General features: G+C 49.0%; 2 protein-coding genes across 6 annotated transcripts; one reads left to right on the top strand and one right to left on the bottom strand.

Moving 5' to 3' along the window:
* Positions 1-234: 234 nt before the first annotated feature.
* Positions 235-2,764, bottom strand: LOC118215296 (BET1-like protein). Of its 2 annotated transcripts, none has more exons than XM_035395938.1 (4): positions 2,665-2,764; positions 2,151-2,236; positions 1,982-2,038; positions 235-1,370 (listed from the first exon to the last, which is right to left on the bottom strand). In XM_035395938.1, the coding sequence occupies exons 1-4, from the start codon at positions 2,681-2,683 to the stop codon at positions 1,203-1,205; spliced, it is 330 nt and encodes a 109-aa protein (XP_035251829.1). In that variant the 5' UTR covers positions 2,684-2,764; the 3' UTR covers positions 235-1,202. The 2 variants fall into 2 exon arrangements, with proteins under 2 accessions (XP_035251829.1, XP_035251830.1); XM_035395939.1 differs by lacking the exon at positions 2,665-2,764 and adding an exon at positions 2,420-2,654.
* Positions 2,765-3,217: 453 nt separating this feature from the next.
* ric8a (RIC8 guanine nucleotide exchange factor A) lies at positions 3,218-18,339 on the top strand. 4 transcript variants are annotated; one of them, XM_035395918.1, is made up of 11 exons: positions 3,218-3,535; positions 5,551-5,598; positions 6,000-6,017; positions 9,696-10,364; positions 10,997-11,091; positions 12,578-12,728; positions 14,119-14,214; positions 14,585-14,729; positions 15,119-15,263; positions 16,261-16,419; positions 17,114-18,339. In XM_035395918.1, exons 1-11 carry the CDS (start codon positions 3,446-3,448, stop codon positions 17,241-17,243), a joined length of 1,746 nt encoding a protein of 581 aa, XP_035251809.1. In that variant the 5' UTR covers positions 3,218-3,445; the 3' UTR covers positions 17,244-18,339. The 4 variants fall into 4 exon arrangements, with proteins under 4 accessions (XP_035251809.1, XP_035251812.1, XP_035251813.1 ...); XM_035395922.1 differs by having other exon boundaries at positions 3,242-3,535; positions 16,300-16,419; XM_035395921.1 differs by lacking the exon at positions 6,000-6,017 and having other exon boundaries at positions 3,236-3,535.
* The last annotated feature ends 10 nt before the right edge of the window (positions 18,340-18,349 follow it).

Genomic DNA, 18,349 nt, shown 5'->3' with positions numbered 1-18,349 from the left:
GTTTAAATTATTTTTCCCTAACGCCATCAGTTATCTAATAATTGGTTCAGGTATTCCTAAAATTCAACACAGAAATACTTTTATTTCCATATGGATACCCACTGCACTACTAACACCTGTGCCACTGCCATCATAAACATTCGCCATTCATTTTTAGGTGCAAATTCAAGTATCAAATAACACAGAACCTCATACATGTAACTAAGAGAAAACATTAAAAAAACAAACGATTGGTCCTCTTTTGTTTTATTGCAAATATTACTTTTCTGTGGGAGATATTACAGTGGTGTCCCTAAACCAACCAAGATAAGATGAAATATACAATTAGACATATTAAACCATAAACAGCTAGCAGAATTGTTTACATATGCAACAGTTTGACCAAACAAAGCACTATACATTTTCAAAATATAAATAAATAAGTAATGCTGTCCTTGTGATTTTTCTTGTAATTACATGCCTAAGCGGGGCGAGGGTTGGTGGTTAAAAATGCATGACCCCCAAAACCCCCACATTCCAATGAGTACATTTTGCAGAAATACCTGTTTTACCTTTGGCCCAACAGATGGTTTCCATGACTCCTACTATCACTTCAATTCAATTTTATTTAAAGACACCGTCACAAATTTACACAAATGATTTACACTGGAAACAGTAAGATAAATTTGGCAAAAAAATCATACCTGAACCCTAAAAAAAAACCCCAGTGGGAAGAAAAGAACAAGAAAAAAAGCCACGTTCTCCAACTTTAACAGGTGCCTTTCTGTGTCACTGAGCACCTTGTTTCCTGCCCCTGAAATTTAGAAAAAAAGTAGCTTCACACCAAAGAGATTTAATCTATTTTTTTGACACCAGGTGAACCTCTATAAAACATCCCATTAGGGTGTTTACCGATTCCTGTCCCCGTTCTTGTATCTCATTAAAGTAAATCCAGAGCACTCACAAAGTAGGACAGCACAGGTGATAAAGGTAACGCACGTGCCAAAATTCCCTCGTGCTCCACACCCACTAAGGAAAGCTTCAGGCACAACAAACACCATTTTTCTCTCCAGACCTTGGGGGAGTTTTCAGCACAATTTCATGTTAATAAGGACCAGGCGTCCTTTGGGGGGGAAAGGTAAAATTCCCATACAACTGAGAACGCGAGCCGGCGACCGTCCTCCTTTAAGGAGGAATAAAGTTTTTAATTTTGTATTTCTTCGCTAGGCCTGAGCCCTGGAGACCAGGTAGTAGAGCAGGAAGAAGACCAGCACCAGCCCCACGGAGATGTAGCACAGGACCCTGCGGTTGTCTTTGCCCGAGAGCACCATGGTGGAGAACCTCTTCACGCTGCCCGTCAGCAGTCCGGTGGTGCTGAGGAAGTCGGAGTCCTGAAAAAATAAAAAATAAAATAAAATAAAATAATTTCAAAGAACAAGAAAAGGTAAACAAGTAGGGAAGGTGCTTGCAAATAAATACAGTATTTACAACCACTGCAAGAGGAATGCTAGCGGCTAGCAGACAGCCTTATCCCAGTTATCTTACAAAGCTGTATTGGAACCATGTCCTGGACAAATAGCAGTTTAAATGGCACTGACTATAAGTCAATTCGTCATTATCACCCCGATGAATGCACACCCATTTTTATAAAACCACGCTTCATTCATTCAGCCATTACAGTGTGGGGTTTACCCAGGGGGTAGCTAAAGCCTTTCGGTCGCCCTAGGCGAGATTGCGAAGTGGGGGGGGTTGCAAAAGTAATTGCGAACCCGCCCCTCCAGCTGGATGATGCCCTTGTTGCCGATCCCTACACCCAGCCCCAGGGTTACTTCAGTGTTTACTTTCAAGGCAGCCAAACATAAGCACCTAAACTTAATTTGAACACATCAGTCTCCTAGTTACAAGCCCTGCCATTTATATCATACCACTCAACACAGGGATCTGAAAATATAGGGTGATTAAGATGCCTTAATGGAGGTTTTTCTCCGTTGACCAAACTCACCATGCCGTCCAGATGCGAGTTCTGTTCATCTGCTTCTTTGTCGATGTCGTAGGCAAGCTGTAAAGAGGAACAACAAAATCCTGAACTCCTGCTTGGTTTCCCAACCAGCACAAAATCATACTGCACAGCAGTGCAAGCCTTGCGTTAAGTTATCTGACAGCAAACATACCGATTTCAGTCTGGAGACTTTGGTGGCCAGGTTGTCAGCAAGAAGTTTGTTTTCTGCGTCCAACATGTCATCCACAGCGCCATGTCCTACATTAAAAAGTGACAGTTCGTGAGAATTTGGGCATCTCTTTTGAGTTCACCACAGTCAGACCACATAAACATTTCCAACATAACGCACAGCATTGAATTTTAGCTACGCAACACATGAACGTTAGAATGTAATATTGCTATTCCGTGCGTCAGACAAGCTTTGCAAATTTGTCGGCTTACCTTAGCTATGTATCCTATGTGTTGAAATTATCGTTTGCTAACCAGCTAGCATATCCGAAAAGTAAACAAAGCTAAAGCTAACTCAGCTCACGACCAACCACTTCTATTTCGAGTAGGTGTTGCGCGTCTGTTTTTAAACACAGCGATTAAAATTAAAATAAGCTTAAATGACAAGAGGCTATAAGTACAGACGTCTCGCTAGAGCTTGACGAGTAGTCAGCATTCAGCTACATGTTATGACTTACCCCTGTTCCAATCGGCCATCTTTGCGTTTCAGTTCAATGCTAATTTCCTCCCGGTGGTCGAAACGAGCAGTGCTGGACCTCGCTGTGCAATACATAGAGTCACTCTTATAAATATTATTTGGTCAATATGTGTTAATTATTATAATCTTACTATACTGACATTTGGCAACAAAAAAAATGTATAATTACAATTTAAGGACTAATTATTATACCTACATAGCTTACATATAGCTGAAAGTATTAGCATCATAAAATAAAACATAAACAGACACAGGACACGCCCACGCACAGCCCCAGATCTCATATATTCCCTACAACATATTCAACGCAAGAACATTTATTTTGTTTATTTAAGGCTTAATGTTTGTGTCAATGGGCACAATCCTGGTTGGTAACATAAGTTATCCTGGTTGGTGAGATAAGTGTTGTTCACTGTAACTCTTGGAATTTCACAATTCCATGTATCAATTCTGATGACTGTGATTTCTGGTGCTAGTTGTTATGATCCGCAGACAGACTATCTATCCCTGTTTGCAGAGCATTCTCCTGAGAGCGCAGGTTAAAAGGCCAATTTAAAACTTCACATCCCAGAATCCCTCGCGATAAGATTGCGATCCTGCGCTAATCTTATCATCCTTTTGAGCCTTCCCGTTGCTAGAATCAGTCAGGGCAGAAGAGTCAGAATAACAGCGTGAGTCACATCGAAATTTTCTACTGCGAGGGGATTTGTACATGACTGTCGGCGAAGCTAGTAAAATTGGGGTGCTCTTGAGAGACGGCAATGAAAATGGATTTGAATGCCATTATAGAAAAAATGGAAACTGGCGACCAAGATGCTGCTTTGATGGCTCTGCAGGCTTACAATAAAGAGGTAATTTCACAACATCATAGAAGTCATGCACATAACCTGCTTTAATTTGCCGCCTAACCTGATGCTGCGTTTGCTACCATGCATTTTCACCTGTAATGTTGCGCATATGGTAGCATATTTGAGAGCTAGCCGAATGAAAGTATGATTACGAAGTAGGCTAACAGAACAGAAATACTGTAACGTGTTTAGTCCTATGACGCCGATCCTGGCCCGATAAACACATCAAGTTAGAAGTGGGGTTATAAACCGCGGATTATAAACCGTGTGACTAGTCGTGCATAGCTGTAATACCTTCTAATGCTTTTAACAGCTGTCAGTCATAGAATACAATTCGTTGTCTGTGTTATTATTATGTAAAAGAGGGTATTCGCGGCGACGGCAGTTGTATGCTGTGAAAAAAACCTTTTGTTCTACGGATTGGGACAGCCCTTCATGTTCATGATTCATTCTCGTTTAATGAAGCTCTCGTTAAAATGTTGCTCATCTCGCAATTTCACATACCATTTCCATAAAATAACTCCTAACAGTTGTGATGATGATGATGACAAGGATTGTTATTATGTAATTTATCAGACAGCATTACATATAACAATTTAGGGACATCGACGACATCAGAAGGATAGGCTAACCAGCGATAATTATTGCTCACATCTGATGCATAAATCACAATTTCTTTGAAGCATTAATGTAGTAGGCTGTTACCGGACAAGTGAATTCGGCGTCTAATTAGAGATCACAGCTCAGTGGCTTCTGGACAGAGTTTGGGTTGAGATGGTCCCCTGATGCGAAAGTAAAGCACGGCTTCATCCTTCTCGTGTGTTTAATTCGTTTTCATTTATGAAGCAACCAGGCAGTGACCAGTTTTTCGTTTTACCACACGATGATTATTCCCTATTTAAGAGAGCCAAACTGTCTGTAACGCAGTCAGCAGCAGACCATCCGGAATTGGGTCGTATATATTGATGTATAGCCTAGTAATGCTGTTCTCACGAAGGCGGTGATGTTTTTGGGAGGAACTCCATCCCCAAGTCCGTATGTACTCATACAAACTGCAAAATTAAAATGCAGTCAATGAGCTTTCTTAGAGAAAATAACAAACTTTAATAATAATAACCATACAGCTGGTAGATTTATTTGAGATGAAGGAAAAGCCAAAACAAAGGTCTGGCTCGATGAAAGTGCTTCCGTGGTTGTGCGTGTGCTTGAAATTGCTTACTGCCCTCAAACCATAAGTTCTTCCATTATTGGTTCTCACTAAATAATTCTTCTCCCGTTGTTTTTGAGGTTAGTTCATCCTTGCCCCATAAGGCCTGGCACTCAAACATTAGGGTAAAACAGTGAGTCAGAGTCCTGATAACCAGGGCTGGTGTTCGATATTTTCAACCGCGGAACAAGGTGGCGCTTTTTAAAAAAAATCAAAGTGGCCGCGTACAGTCCACTTCAACCCTGGGAAAAATTACATTAGTTAAAATCAGTCCAGAATGTGTGTGCACGCGCGCGCGTACGCGGGTGTGCGTGCTGCTGTGTTATAGCTTGCAATTGGATTATGGTGACTGAGCAGCACGAATGGATGTCCAAGGCCCTGTCAAATCCAGCAGAAGCACAGCAGAACTGCGCCCGATTTAGCTCGGTAAGTGAGCTTTCGCATCGCCAAAGTCCCGTTAGCTAAACTGGCGCACCGATCCCTCCCGGCACGTGCTCCGTCCATGTGGCCTGGCTTCAGCGACGCGAGTTAGACGGGAGCTCACATCTCGCGCGTAGCGGAGGAAAGCAGGCCACAGTTTACTTTGAGTTTATTGCCAGTCACTCTGTCGGGTCCCCTCTCTGCCAACATCTCTGACCTTCACCGCAGAGACGAAGAGAGGTGAGAGCAATGAAAAATACGTTTGGATTAAAAAAGAGCCCCAGACCTAGACCTAAATCACTCTGATGAATTATGCAATATCAACTCTTAATGTACTCAACTTTTCCATTGCGCTCTCCCCACCCGCCCACCCATTTTTTTTTTGTTTCAGAAAAGCCAGTGCTTCACGTTTGACACACAAGAACAGGAGGAGAGGGAGGTAAGGTTTGCCACTCAATAACAATGCCATGCCCGGAGATGCCCGTTCCCACATTGTCAGCGTACTTCCTTATTGGTCAACATATTTTGCTATTGGCCCCATCGGGCTCATGGTAGAGAGAAGAGCTGTATTGTGGGAAATCACAAGGTGGTTGCCGTAGAAACGAGCACAGACTTTTTCATACGCGTCCTAACAAATTATGCTTTTAACTACGTTATCAGAGGATGTTGTCAGGTCACATATCCAGGCTTCACTTCACACCGTTGCGTAAGAACTGTTTGCAGCATCGGTGCAGAGTCATTTGTGTCGTAGAAGTGGCTGTTGCAGTTTCATTTAACTTCCTGTCTCTTTCTCACTAATTAATTTTCATCTTTATCTTTCCTTGCATGCTCATTTATTAGGATGGAAATTTACAAGAGGTACCAGTGTAGCAAAAAAAAAAAAAGAAATCTATGGTAGTTGACTTGCGTAATGAAACCCAAGGCTTATCAACAATCAGAAAACCAAAAATCAGATTACGGTCAGCGATGACTAAATTGGCACGTTGGTCAAAGTCAGCCTGCTTCGGCTGTGGTATGTGCCCGTCACAAATAGCACGCAAAGGGGATTTGCTTTTCAAAGCGGCGAAATAAGCTGTGGGTTTGCACTGTCTGGAGTAAGCCTCTGCCCGTAGACAGCCTGAGTCTATCTGCAGAGAGGGTGTGTGTTCAATGGCGTCTCTGTAGCTGTATATTTGTGACACGCATTCAGCATAACGAGATAAAAATAAGTCCCCTGGGGCAACCTCCCTCCCAACCAGCATTGGATTTCCTGTGTGGTTTGTGTGGTCGCTACGACAACCCCACAAGCCACGCCCACTCCCAGCATCATTCCTAAACCGAGTAGCGTTCGCATCACGGTGGGAAGGGTGGCGAGAGACGTCTTCACCTCCTGCCCGGCGTGGTAGGGCGTCGGCCCTCCCATTCTCAGTGCTTTTTACGAGATTAAAAACAGGTACACCGTGTCCCCCGTATCTCAGCTTCCACGTGCCGCTGCTGCGCTCTTACTGGAGACAGGGACGCACTGCAGCGGCATCTTAACCCAAGACCTGGGGTGGGTAAATCAGCTTACCCATCGCCTGGGGCGGGGCGGTGATTTCGGCTGGGACTTCGGCCCGCTGCTCCTTGCTCTGTTGCCACACACATCTTGTTTTGTTTTTTTGCTTTTTTTTTTTCCAGGATGGGGAGTTATATTAACAGATTACTAACAGCCCCCCCCCCCCGCGGTGTCCTGTGGACATCAGTCACTGGAGCACAACTCCAGAATCTCCCGTCTGGCACAGAGAGTGCGACAGACGCACCAAATCAATGACGCCCGTCGGCAGGCCCAAATTGGTTACCTAACGACTGCCAACCTAATTTGCCGTTCTCAGCTGTTCACAGCATTCACCAGATATCGTCCAATAATGCATTGCAAGCAGAAGAAACAGAACCTTTATGCAAAATATGCAATTTCATCACTCGGCAGTGAAGGCAGACTAGTTTTTAGCTTTTTTTTTTTGCGTGTGCATGTTTATTTTTAAAAAAACCTTGCACAGTTGCAGCTGTCTTGGTGCCACTATATTTGTTCTGCTTTCACAGTTTTAGCTGTGCCACGTTCACCTTCCTTCCTTTATTTTCTGAGTTAGCACTTTGTAGCAGTCTGACTGGCCCGCGGCGTACAAGGAAGGAAGTGCTTAAGGTTCTCTGTAAAACACGGAGTCGAGGCTTCTCGCCGGACGGCTTTGCTTGTGTAGGGTAGTTCCTATGAGCGTGACGGGCTGGCAGAACGGCAGCCTTGGCGGAACATTCCACTTGGAATGTAGGTCACGCTCTCAAGGAAGCTAAACTCTCCCAGACCTGCTGAGAGAAACGATGGGAGGGGAATTTATTGATCTATAAGATTTTTTTTTTTTTTTCTAAGATTTATCTTCAGCCAGGCTTCCCCAGAAGACAGCCTCTCTCCTTCGTATTCTGGGAGATTACTTTACCCCAGAGCCCGACTTTGTTCTGACCTTAAAATGGTGGCTGTCTCTCTTGTGGAGCATGAAGGAGATGTTCAGTGCAGCTCTCAACCGAAGGGCCCGTAATTCTGCTTGCAAAAGCCCTGCGGTCAGAGGGTCAGTGCCTGAACACACAGAGCGTCCAGTCAGCAGCCCTGAGAGAGACGAGGGTGACACCTGTACACGGGCCTTACCTGTACACAGGCAGTACTGGAGAAACGATATCCAACACTATATAAAACTGTACCTAACACCAGACGCAGGCCTGGTGTTAGATTCTGGTTATCGATTCAGACAAAACAGAGATTTTTGACAGTTGGTATCAAAAACGACAGGGTTCATTCAGTGATGAAAGGCTGCTGTTACTGTGGGATGGGGGGCGGGGGGGGGGGGGGGGGGGGGGGGGGGGGGGGGTCAGAGTTCAGTGAAGTGCTCAAGTCCAAATTGAAGCTGTCAGGGGAACAGACGGGAGGCTTTAATTGAGTGGTGAAGTCAGGATTGTTCAAGGGCCCGTCGCAAAGATCGATACCCGCAAGCGGAGCTTTCTGCCAAACCACCCCCCACCCCCCCCCCCCAGCTTTTACTTGGAGGAGACGTTCCACTGACCTGACCTGCAAGTCTGCCTGGTGAATAAATCACAGCAGTTAGAGCAGGTAGGAGAGGATCTGAGAGAGCAGTAGTGAGTAGGAGAGGTTCTGAGAGAGCAGTAGTGAGTAGGAGAGGATCTGAGAGAGCAGTAGTGCGTAGGAGAGGTTCTGAGAGAGCAGTAGTGAGTAGGAGAGGTTCTGAGAGAGCAGTAGTGAGTAGGAGAGGTTCTGAGAGAGCAGTAGTGAGTAGGAGAGGTTCTCAGAGAGCTGTAGTGAGTAGGAGAGGTTCTGAGAGAGCAGTAGTGAGTAGGAGAGGTTCTGAGAGAGCAGTAGTGAGTAGGAGAGGATCTGAGAGAGCAGTAGTGAGTAGGAGAGGTTCTGAGAGAGTAGTAGCAGGTAGGAGAGGTTCTGAGAGAGCAGTAGTGAGTAGGAGAGGATCTGAGAGAGCAGTAGTGAGTAGGAGAGGTTCTGAGAGAGTAGTAGCAGGTAGGAGAGGTTCTGAGAGAGCAGTAGTGAGTAGGAGAGGTTCTAAGAGAGCAGTAGTGAGTAGGAGAGGATCTGAGAGAGCAGTAGTGAGTAGGAGAGGTTCTGAGAGAGTAGTAGCAGGTAGGAGAGGTTCTGAGAGAGCAGTAGCAGGTAGGAGAGGTTCTGAGAGAGCAGTAGTGAGTAGGAGAGGTTCTGAGAGAGTAGTAGCAGGTAGGAGAGGTTCTGAGAGAGTCATAGCTCAACACCCACCACCTGCCGTCGGGCATCCAGGCCCAGTCCTGGGGAGTTTTTAAGCACCGCAGACGTGAGCTACAGCCAGGGAGAGCCTGACAACACAGACACAAAAAAAAAGCTTGACACTGATCCAAACACTCGCTGCTCCAATGCTGTGCTGGTGGGGAAGCTCCAGTTAAAAGATTTGGTCCTTGAGTAGTACTAACACCCCCTTCATCACTGTGGAGCTGGAACCGGGACAGCATTCTGAGGACACCAGGAGGTCCTACCCCGCTTACGTCTGTTAACGCGCAGGCGTGCGTCTGCCCAACCTACCGCCATTTCTGTTCGTGCCGCCATTTAAAGTGAGCCGGCGGTTCTGGAGAGAGAACATAATTCACGCTGCTTCCCTCGGCCATCCGCATTGGCGGTAAAACAGAGGAGGGAAACAGCAAACAGCCAGAGGTGGACAGAAGGAACGCAGGGTGCGGTTTTATTTGGGGAAAATCGCAGCGGGGAGCCGCGCGCAACGAGGTGCAGGCGTCTGGGCGGCGTGACGTCAGTGTCTGTCGCAGGAAATGCCGCCATTTTGTGCGCGTCCAGCCTGGTCCCAGCTCTGCAGTGATGCTGTCCATCGTAAAAACAAGACGCTGTCCCAAACCCCTCCCCTTTCCTCCCAAACCTGATTCAACCCACCTCCCAGCCCCCCCCCCCATCTTAGCCCCACCCTGTGTGGTGGAGTTAAGGGGCGTGGCTAAGGTTGGTTTTCCCTTTGCCGCCCCCCTCCACAGCGATTGGGCGAACTGGTTCTGGGCTTCCTGGAGCGGGACCTGCAGCCGTCCTGCCAGCTGGCCTGCCTGGAGACCATCCGCATCCTGTCCCGGGACAAGCGGAGCCTGCGCCCCTTCACCACGCGGGCCGCCGTCCTGACGCTGAGCCGGCACGCGGGCATCGCCCCCGGCGACGGGCCCGCGCCCGAGGTGCCGGACCTGGACGTGACGGTGGAGGCGCTGAAGTGCCTGTGCAACGTGGTGTTCAGCAGCGCGGCGGCGCAGGCGGCGGGGGCGGAGCTGCGGCTGGTCTGCGGCCTGGCCGAGCGGCTGAAGCAGTGCCAGGAGCGCCACTGGAGCCACGAGGTGCGCTTCTTCGACCTGCGGCTCACCTTCCTCTTCACCGCGCTGCGCGTGGACGTGCGCGCGCAGCTGGCGCAGGAGCTGCGCGGCGTGGGCCTGCTGGCCAACGCGCTGGACGCCACGCTGGGCCTGCGCTGGCCCAACACCTACGAGGTGGCGCGGGCCGGCTGCGGCGGCGGCGGCGGCGGCGGGGAGGAGGACGCCGACGGCGACGACGACGCCGCCGCCCTGCCGCCGCTGGGCCGCCAGGAGACGGAGCGCGCCATGGAGATCCTCAAGATCCTCTTCAACGTCACCTTCGACACCAACCGCCGCAAGGTGGACGAGGTGAGCGCCGGGCGAGCGAGCGAGTGCCCGTAGGACCGCCGTCGGCGCCGCTCACTCTGTCAGCAGTTTTTAAATTGGCAGTACAGAGCGGCCCTCCGGCGGCAAGACCGTTCGCCAGCTAATTTGCCGTCCCTCACCAGTAAATCCCCACCTCGACAGCTTCCCTTCCGCTGACCGCTGGCCGACCGCTGTGGTGCTAATTAGCGAAACGCTGGCCAAGTGCAGGCAGCTGCTGGGCCAGCGGACGCGTGCTGGCGGGACGGGGATGGGGACGGGGGGGGGGGAGTCAGGAATCGTGGGTGCAGCTGTACGCAGTATAGCGTGTAGACCTAGGTTAAATACACACCTGAAAAACTCTTTGCCTTTACCTTAACTCTTAAACCACTCCTGCAGATCTGAGGATTTTCATCGGAACACGCAACTAAAACATACAATCGTTTATTAAATTTTGCATTGAATGTTGGTAAAGATTGATGTTTCTCTCAGTAACCGTCAGTAATCTACAGGAATCTCACTGATGACAGGGAATCTTAAATTGCTCTGAGCTGAAGCTGATAGCAGCTTGGTGATGATGTCACAATGGCATTAATGCGACCTCTGTTTCCCTCCCGTCTCCGGGGGCGACCCTGCAGGAAGAGGCAGCCACCTACAGACACCTGGGGGCGATACTGAGGCACTGCCTGATGAGCTCGGCGGAAGGGGAGGACCGCACGGAGGAGTTCCACAGGTGAGAGAGAGAGAGAGAGAGAGAGAGAGAGAGAGGGAGCACCTGGCCTTGACCTTTGACCTTGTCCGTTTAAACTCTCGGTAAGTAAGCCGTGTCCATCCGAGAGGCTCAAGGGCTCAGAGCTTATCCTGCTTTCACGGCACGAAGAGCCTTGAGGGCTAATAATGACATCATGCTTTCATAAGACACTGACTCCGAACACACTTCCTCTGAGGCTTTTTCTGGGCATTCTTTTCTATTCATTTAATTTAAATCTCTCGCTTCCACACCCCCCTCCATGGTCTGACCTTCAGTCAGGATGTGACGTTTGGCAAAAGCTGACCAGACTGACATACATGCAAAAGAGAGGGAAAGAAAAGGAAGGATGAAAAAAGAAGAGGTTAATGTGTGTGTGCATGGATTGGCACTGATATATACAAGTTTGTCATTAAAGTATAATAAAGATACACAAAATTAATAATACATTAAACATTATATAAAATGTATAATATGTGTATATGTTATGTAAATATAAACATATATGTATTAAATATAGTATTATATCCAATAATTGATACATAAAATTAAAAGCTAGCTGAAAAATGGGTTAAGGTCTCATCTCTGGAATGACCCAGGGCCTCCCCCAGTGGACCAGCATCTAATGCCTAAATAGGCTTAAGAATGAGGCCGTTTTTTTTTTTTTTTTAAAGAGCCGCCCCACCCCCCTCTCCTGCCTCCACCCTTGTTTTCACTCTGCTTTTTGTGTTTTGGAAATAAACTGGAGCAGCGCAAAATGGGGGGGGGGGGGGATTCCGGTGGGAAATTTCGTCAAATGCCTTTCCCTGAACTCGGAAGATTGGATTCTGAGAAAGAGATGAAGTAAATAAAGGAGTAATGGAATGAGATGCGGGGGGGGCAGGAGGGGCTGAGAAAGGGGAGCACATTTTCGGGGGGGGGGGGGGGGGGTCTGGCACCCCCAGGAAGCTCCACAGCAGGTGTGAGTAGCGGTGTTGGAGTCAGAGGGAACAGTGGGGGGGCGACACACAGCAGGGTGCTGATAAATACCCGGCAGGAATGTTTGCAAAAATATATTTTCACTTTCAGCTCATTTTATAAATGTCTTTCAGCACTTGAGTGTGAATGTGGGAGATTTTTTCTCCCCTTTTACATTTTGGAATGACCTGTAAATGTACTCTGAGATTTCGCATTAACAGCTGACACTTGTGTTGTGTAAGCAGTGATAGGCTAAGTCTGTTTACTTTGTTGCCATTTTCGGATCCCAGATTGATCCTTTGACTTGAAGCAATTCAGGTTAAGTACCTTGCTCAATGGTATAATGGCAGTGTGGCTCACCTGGGCATCAAACCTGCAACCTCTGTTACAAACTCTGATGAAGAAACTCTGTTTCCTCATCATTACATTGCACTGTCACGCATTCCAAACTGTTTGTGTGTGTGCGTGTGTGTGCGTGCTTGTGCGTGTGCGTGTGCGTGTGTGTGTGACACAGCCACACAGTGAACCTGCTGGGGAACCTCCCGCTGCCATGCCTGGACGTGCTGCTCATTCCCAGGGTGCAGCAGGGCTCCATCGAGTACATGGGGGTCAACATGGACGCCGTCAGCATGCTGCTGGAGTTTATGGAGAGGAGACTGGACAGGGTGAGCGGGACTGTCTGTCCTTACACACACACACACACACGCACGTATACACATACACACACACACACACACACACACACACACACACACACGTATACACATACACACACACACACACACACACTTATACACACACCTATACACGTACGCATACACACACACAGGTACACATAAACACACACACGCAGGCGCACAGACACACACATATACATGCACAAATACACACACACATACATAAATACACACATATACAAATGCACACACACACGCAAATCTGGACAGTGGCTTCCTGCTGTACCGTCCCACTCCACAGTCACACACACCTGTGTGCTCAGAGGTGTTTTTCCTGTGTCTACCTGTCTGGCCCAGGTGTGACTGTGCGCCAGTCGGTTGCCTGTTACTGTCTTAATGAGGTTATTATGCGCAGTGCCACCGAGCGCAGGGGAATTGCCGATGCACGAAAGCAGAGCTGGAACAGTAACTCTGCTGAGCGGGACACAGCTGCGTGGAGGAGAAAGCAAACACGTTTAAAACGGGACAGGTTCCCCCTCGGGCGCCGAAACCGTCGGAGTGAGAGGCGACAGCGGAACCCCTGCTGCTCCTGTTGCTATGGACACCCGTTCCGTGTCACAGCCGGGTCACAGATTGTGCGAACAGCGGGTCATCTTAAAGACTATAATCCAGACCTTTTTTAATCCTAAAATAAGATAATTAATAATAATTAATAATAATAAATAATAATTTTTTTACCGTGCATATGATGTTCATCAAGAATGCCTTGTTGTGACCTGTAATCTGCGTCCAGTCTAATTGGAGGCTGTCACATGACGCCTCTGGGAGGAAGATGTGGCAGTTCCGGGAAACACGATTGGTTGCTGCATGGAGAGAGAGAGGGAGCGAGAGAGAGAGAGAGAGCGCACCCACACAAACACAAAATGAAATAAACATTGTCACCCTTCCCCCTCAGGGGTTCCGGGCAAAAACAATAAACGAGAACAACAAACTAAAATAAGACAAAAGAAATCAAAACTGAGCAGCAGCCTTTCGGCTCACTGCTCATAGCTGGGCTGCTGTTCAGCGGATCAGCTCCTCTAACCTTTCAGCTGAGGGTTTTTACTTTCTTGGTCTTGCTGTGCTCGGACAAAACAAACAAAATGAAACGAAACGAAACTCAAAACTCGCTCCCTCTGTGCGTGCTCCCGGTCTCAGCCCCGAACTGTGGAGGGTAGCACACCTTTAAGCACCTGGGCTGACCTTAGCTAACGCAGCCCAGGTGCGTGTGCTCTCTCCACCGGCCGGCGCAGCCGAGACCGGTCCGCCTCTCCGGCCAACCGAACGCCACGGAGGCATGTCCGAAACGATAAAGGTACCCGTCTCTCCTGGTCTCCAGGGAAACAAGCTGAAGGAGACGCTGCTGCCGTCTCTGAACCTCCTGACGGAGAGCGCCCGCATCCACAGGGAGACGCGCAAGTTCCTCAGGACGAAGGTGAGGCCTGCCGGACACGTCCGCTGCGGCGTTTGCACATCCTGCGCACATCCCCGAGTGCTGTACACGTCCTGCTGGCATCCTCACATCCCTGTGTGTCTGTGTGGTCTGTGTGTGTGCACTTGTGTGTGCGTGTGTGTGTGTATGTATGTGTGTGTGTGTGTATGTACGTGCGTGTGTGTTTGTGTGTGTGTGTGTGTGTGTTTGTGTGTGTGTGTATGTCTGTGTGTGTGTGTGTGTGTATGTACGTGTGTGCGCGCTTGTGTGTGTGTGTGTATGTTTGTGTGTGTGTGTGTGTGTGTGTGTATGTTTGTGTGTGTTTGTGTGTGTGTGTGTGTGTGTGTGTACGTGTGTACGTGTGTGTGTGCAGGTCCTGCCCCCGCTGCGTGACGTGAAGAACAGGCCGGAGGTTGGGAACGCCCTGCGGAACAAGCTGGTGCGTCTGATGACCCACATCGACACCGACGTCAAGCACTGCGCCGCAGAGTTCCTGTTCGTGCTGTGCAAGGAGAGTGGTGAGCAGGACCCGCACACTCACACACACAGTACAGGACCCGCACACTCACACACACAGTACAGGACCCGCACACTCACACACACAGTACAGGACCCGCACACTCACACACACAGTATAGGACCCGCACACTCACACACGCGCACACACTACAGAACAAACACACTCACACACAGTACAAAACCCGCACGCTCACACACTCATACACACTACACAGTTCTTACCTTACAGAACCCACACACACACACACACTACCTTGAGCTGTCCTTACAGAACCTGCACACTGCTCTGCCCTAATAAGGCAAAAGAGTGTAGATTTTTAGGTGCTAGAATTGTAACGCAGAGGTTGCAGGCTCACATTTAGATTATAACTGTGCTTTGTCCCCGCAGTGTCGCGCTTCATAAAGTACACGGGCTACGGGAACGCGGCGGGGCTCCTGGCGGCTCGCGGGCTCATGAGAGGAGGTCGCGACCCCGGCCTGTACTCCGAGGACGACGACAGCGACACGGAGGAGTACAGGGAGGCCAAACACCAGTGAGTACCGCGGCGGTCTCCACGGCGACCCATCACTGCATGCAAGGGGGCGGCCAGCGGAGTATAGTGGTTGGGGAACTGGGGTTCTAAAGGAGGTTGCCAGTTCAAATCCCAAGAGGGGGCAGCAGTAAGGAGAGGGAGGAGTGTGGCACAGTGGGTAAGGAACTGGGCTTGTAACCGAAAGGTCACCGGTTCGATTCCCGGGTAAGGACACTGCCGTTGTACCCTTGAGCAAGGTACTTAACCTGCATCGCTTCAGTATATATATCCAGCTGTATAAATGGATACAATGTAAAATGCTATGTAAAAAGTTGTGTAAGTCGCTCTGGATAAGAGCATCTGCTAAATGCCTGTAATGTAATGTAATGTAAATGTAAAGTAAAGTTTCTCTGGATAGGGATGGTTGTGTAAATACACAATGTAATGTTATACTTAGACTAAGAGCTTCAGTTTATGTAAAACTGCTTACAAAGCACACTGTTAAAGGAAATATTGAATAAGGATTGTGTATTTTGAGCAGGGGTGCTGTAAAGGGGAGGGGGGTGAAGTTGAGACAATTGCCCTGACTGACAGGGGCCTTCAAAAATTATAACGGGATTTTCTGGGGTGGTGGGGCCCACTGTGACGTCTTTCCATGGGGACCAGAATCCCTGGTGGCACCCCTGATTCTGAGGGTGTACCTCACCTTTATCCGAAAAAGCCGGTGTGGGTGCAGGTGTTTGTTTTAGCCCAGCACTACAACACTTGATTTAGCTATTTAACTAACCATGGTCTACAATCAAGACCTTGATAAGTAGAAACACGTGTCTCAGTGCAGGGTTAATGCACCCACCCCAGCCCTTTTTGGATAAGATTGGTCACCCCTGTCATAAAGCATTATAGTCATAATACGGACAGGACCGGCCTGGTCCTAGACCGGGACTCCTGTTCGAAGATGCTTTATGAATACAAGCTGTGAAATCAAAGATGCTTTATGAATACGAGCCGTGAAACGCAGAGGGACTCGTCTGTCCTTCTGTCCGTCTGTCCCGCTCAGCATCAACCCCGTGACGGGCCGTGTGGAGGACGAGCAGCCCAACCCCATGGAGGGCATGACGGAGGAGCAGAAGGAGTACGAGGCCATGAAGCTGGTCAACATGTTCGACAAGCTCTCCAGGTGAGGAGAGGGAGGGGCCTGGCTCGCTCTCAAGCTCTCTTGCTCTTTCACTCTCCCGCTCTCTCAGTCTCTCACCCTCTCGCTCGCTCTCTCACTCTCTCACCCTCTCGGTTCCTCACTCTTTTGCTCTCTTGCTCTCTCAGTCCCTCGCTCTCTCTCTCTCTCTCGCTCGCTCGCTCTCTCACTCTCACAGTCTCTCACTCTCTCGGTCGCCTGCTCTCTCACCCTCTCGCTCGCTCACTCTCACCCTCTCGCTCTCTCTCTCGCTCGGTCTGTCCGCACACCAGACAGAGGTTTCGCCCACGAGCCGGAGTCATGGAAACCCATTTCACAGCTCACAAACCACGGGGTAATTAACGGCCGTCGCCATGCCCACGACAGCGGCCAAATAAGCGAGGGTCAGATTAGCCGCCTTATTTTAGCAGGGCGCAGTGGTTTTGCAAGTTCATCACAGAACGGCGAATGGCTACGTCTTTGTGTCTGTTTACAGACCATGTGATCCAGTGTCTAACCAGGCTGCGCTTTTGTGTCTGTTTGACTGCAGGGGTCATGTGATCCAGTGTCTAACTGGGCTGTGTCTGTCTGTTTGCAGACCATGTGATCCGGTGACTAACCGGGCTGTGTCTTTGTGTCTGTCTGTTTGCAGGGATCATGTGATCTGGTGTCTAACTGGGCTGTGTCTGTCTGTTTGCAGGGATCATGTGATCCAGCCGATGAAGCTGGGGGCTGATGGGAAAATGACCTCGCTGGAGCCGGGCGACTTTGAGCGGCTGATGCAGCAGGAGCAGAACAGCGAGCCCGACAGCGAAGAGGAGATCCAGTGAGGTGCATGCTGGGAGTGGCGTCCGACGCGGCGCTGGGACGCATCGACCGGAGGGCGTGACGGAAGAACGGAGAGAGAGAGAGAGAGAGAGAGAGAGAGAGAGACCACCGCAAAAAAAAAAAAAATACCGTCCGCATCGGCTACGCTGACTGGACTGAACCGGACTGAACCGGACTCTGGGTCTGTGTAAACCAGCCGGACACTCATGAACAGACTTCACTCAAACTCAAGACTCAAACAACGCACCGGAAGAAAAGCCCAGATTACTCTGTTTTGTGCCGACATCCCCGCGTCTCCCCGTGAACGTACCGTGAATCTCGGCGTCACCACCAAAAGCCGGACGCCCAGAGAAATGCCGCTTTTGTGCATTTTTACCGTGCAAATGTCATCCTCATATTGTGTTCTGTGACAGGTGGAGACTGTGTTTCGAATCCCAAAGTACCAACCCCTCTCCCCTGTTCACCGGTCTCTGAGATACAGTAGAGCTTTTACTCCGCACACGCACCCCGACGTAGTTTCACGGTCCTCCGTTAAAGCAGTTAAAGCTTGAGCTAGCTTCTCCTTTCGTCTGCTGAGTCGGGCCTATCCCTGGTCTCTGGTTTGTGGTCTGTCAGTCACAGGCTTCTGCTTCTGCATGCTCAAGAACACCCAAAATTTCAGTTTCACACAGCTAGATTTTGTACTTTTTTGATGAAATTCAACACTTATTGACAAGTATCCCCCCCTCATTTTATCTGGCTTATTGAACTGTATAACCCATATGTTACTTCTTGATTTTATTTTGTTTAAAGTAAATTCAGTGTATTATAGTTACCTTTGATATACACAGAACACAGTGTGCTGTTTTGGTTGGACTGTCCTGGAGCAGACAGAATCAATGGTTGTAACCCCCCCCCCCCCCCCCCCCGCCCCCCCACTGTACGAGATCTCGGGGCGAATCCCCTTCTGAGCTGATGACTCTGCTCTCAGACTTGACCCCACCCATCAGGAGTATGACAGACAGCTCCCACAGTGAGCAGAGACCGCGCTGTGCTATTTATACCCACAGACACTGCATCACATAGCAAGGAGAGCAAGGATTTAAAAAAAAAAAAAAAGAAAACAACA

This window comes from Anguilla anguilla, chromosome 16 (assembly GCF_013347855.1).
Source record: "Anguilla anguilla isolate fAngAng1 chromosome 16, fAngAng1.pri, whole genome shotgun sequence".
Classification (NCBI taxonomy): Eukaryota; Metazoa; Chordata; class Actinopteri; order Anguilliformes; family Anguillidae; genus Anguilla; species Anguilla anguilla.
This window is presented reverse-complemented; position numbering and strand designations above follow the sequence as displayed.

Excerpts from the sequence above, each read along its gene's own strand:
- LOC118215296 (XM_035395938.1), bottom strand. Across the intron at positions 2,039-2,150 it reads AAGTCTCCAGACTGAAATCG|CTTGCCTACGACATCGACAA; the intron begins GTATGTTTGCTG and ends TCCTCTTTACAG. Across the intron at positions 1,371-1,981 it reads ACTCGCATCTGGACGGCATG|GACTCCGACTTCCTCAGCAC; the intron begins GTGAGTTTGGTC and ends TTATTTTTTCAG.
- ric8a (XM_035395918.1), top strand. The coding sequence starts at position 3,446 with ATGAAAATGGATTTGAATGCCATTATAGAAAAAATGGAAACTGGCGAC. Across the intron at positions 11,092-12,577 it reads CGCACGGAGGAGTTCCACAG|CCACACAGTGAACCTGCTGG; the intron begins GTGAGAGAGAGA and ends TGTGTGACACAG. Across the intron at positions 14,215-14,584 it reads GCAAGTTCCTCAGGACGAAG|GTCCTGCCCCCGCTGCGTGA; the intron begins GTGAGGCCTGCC and ends GTGTGTGTGCAG.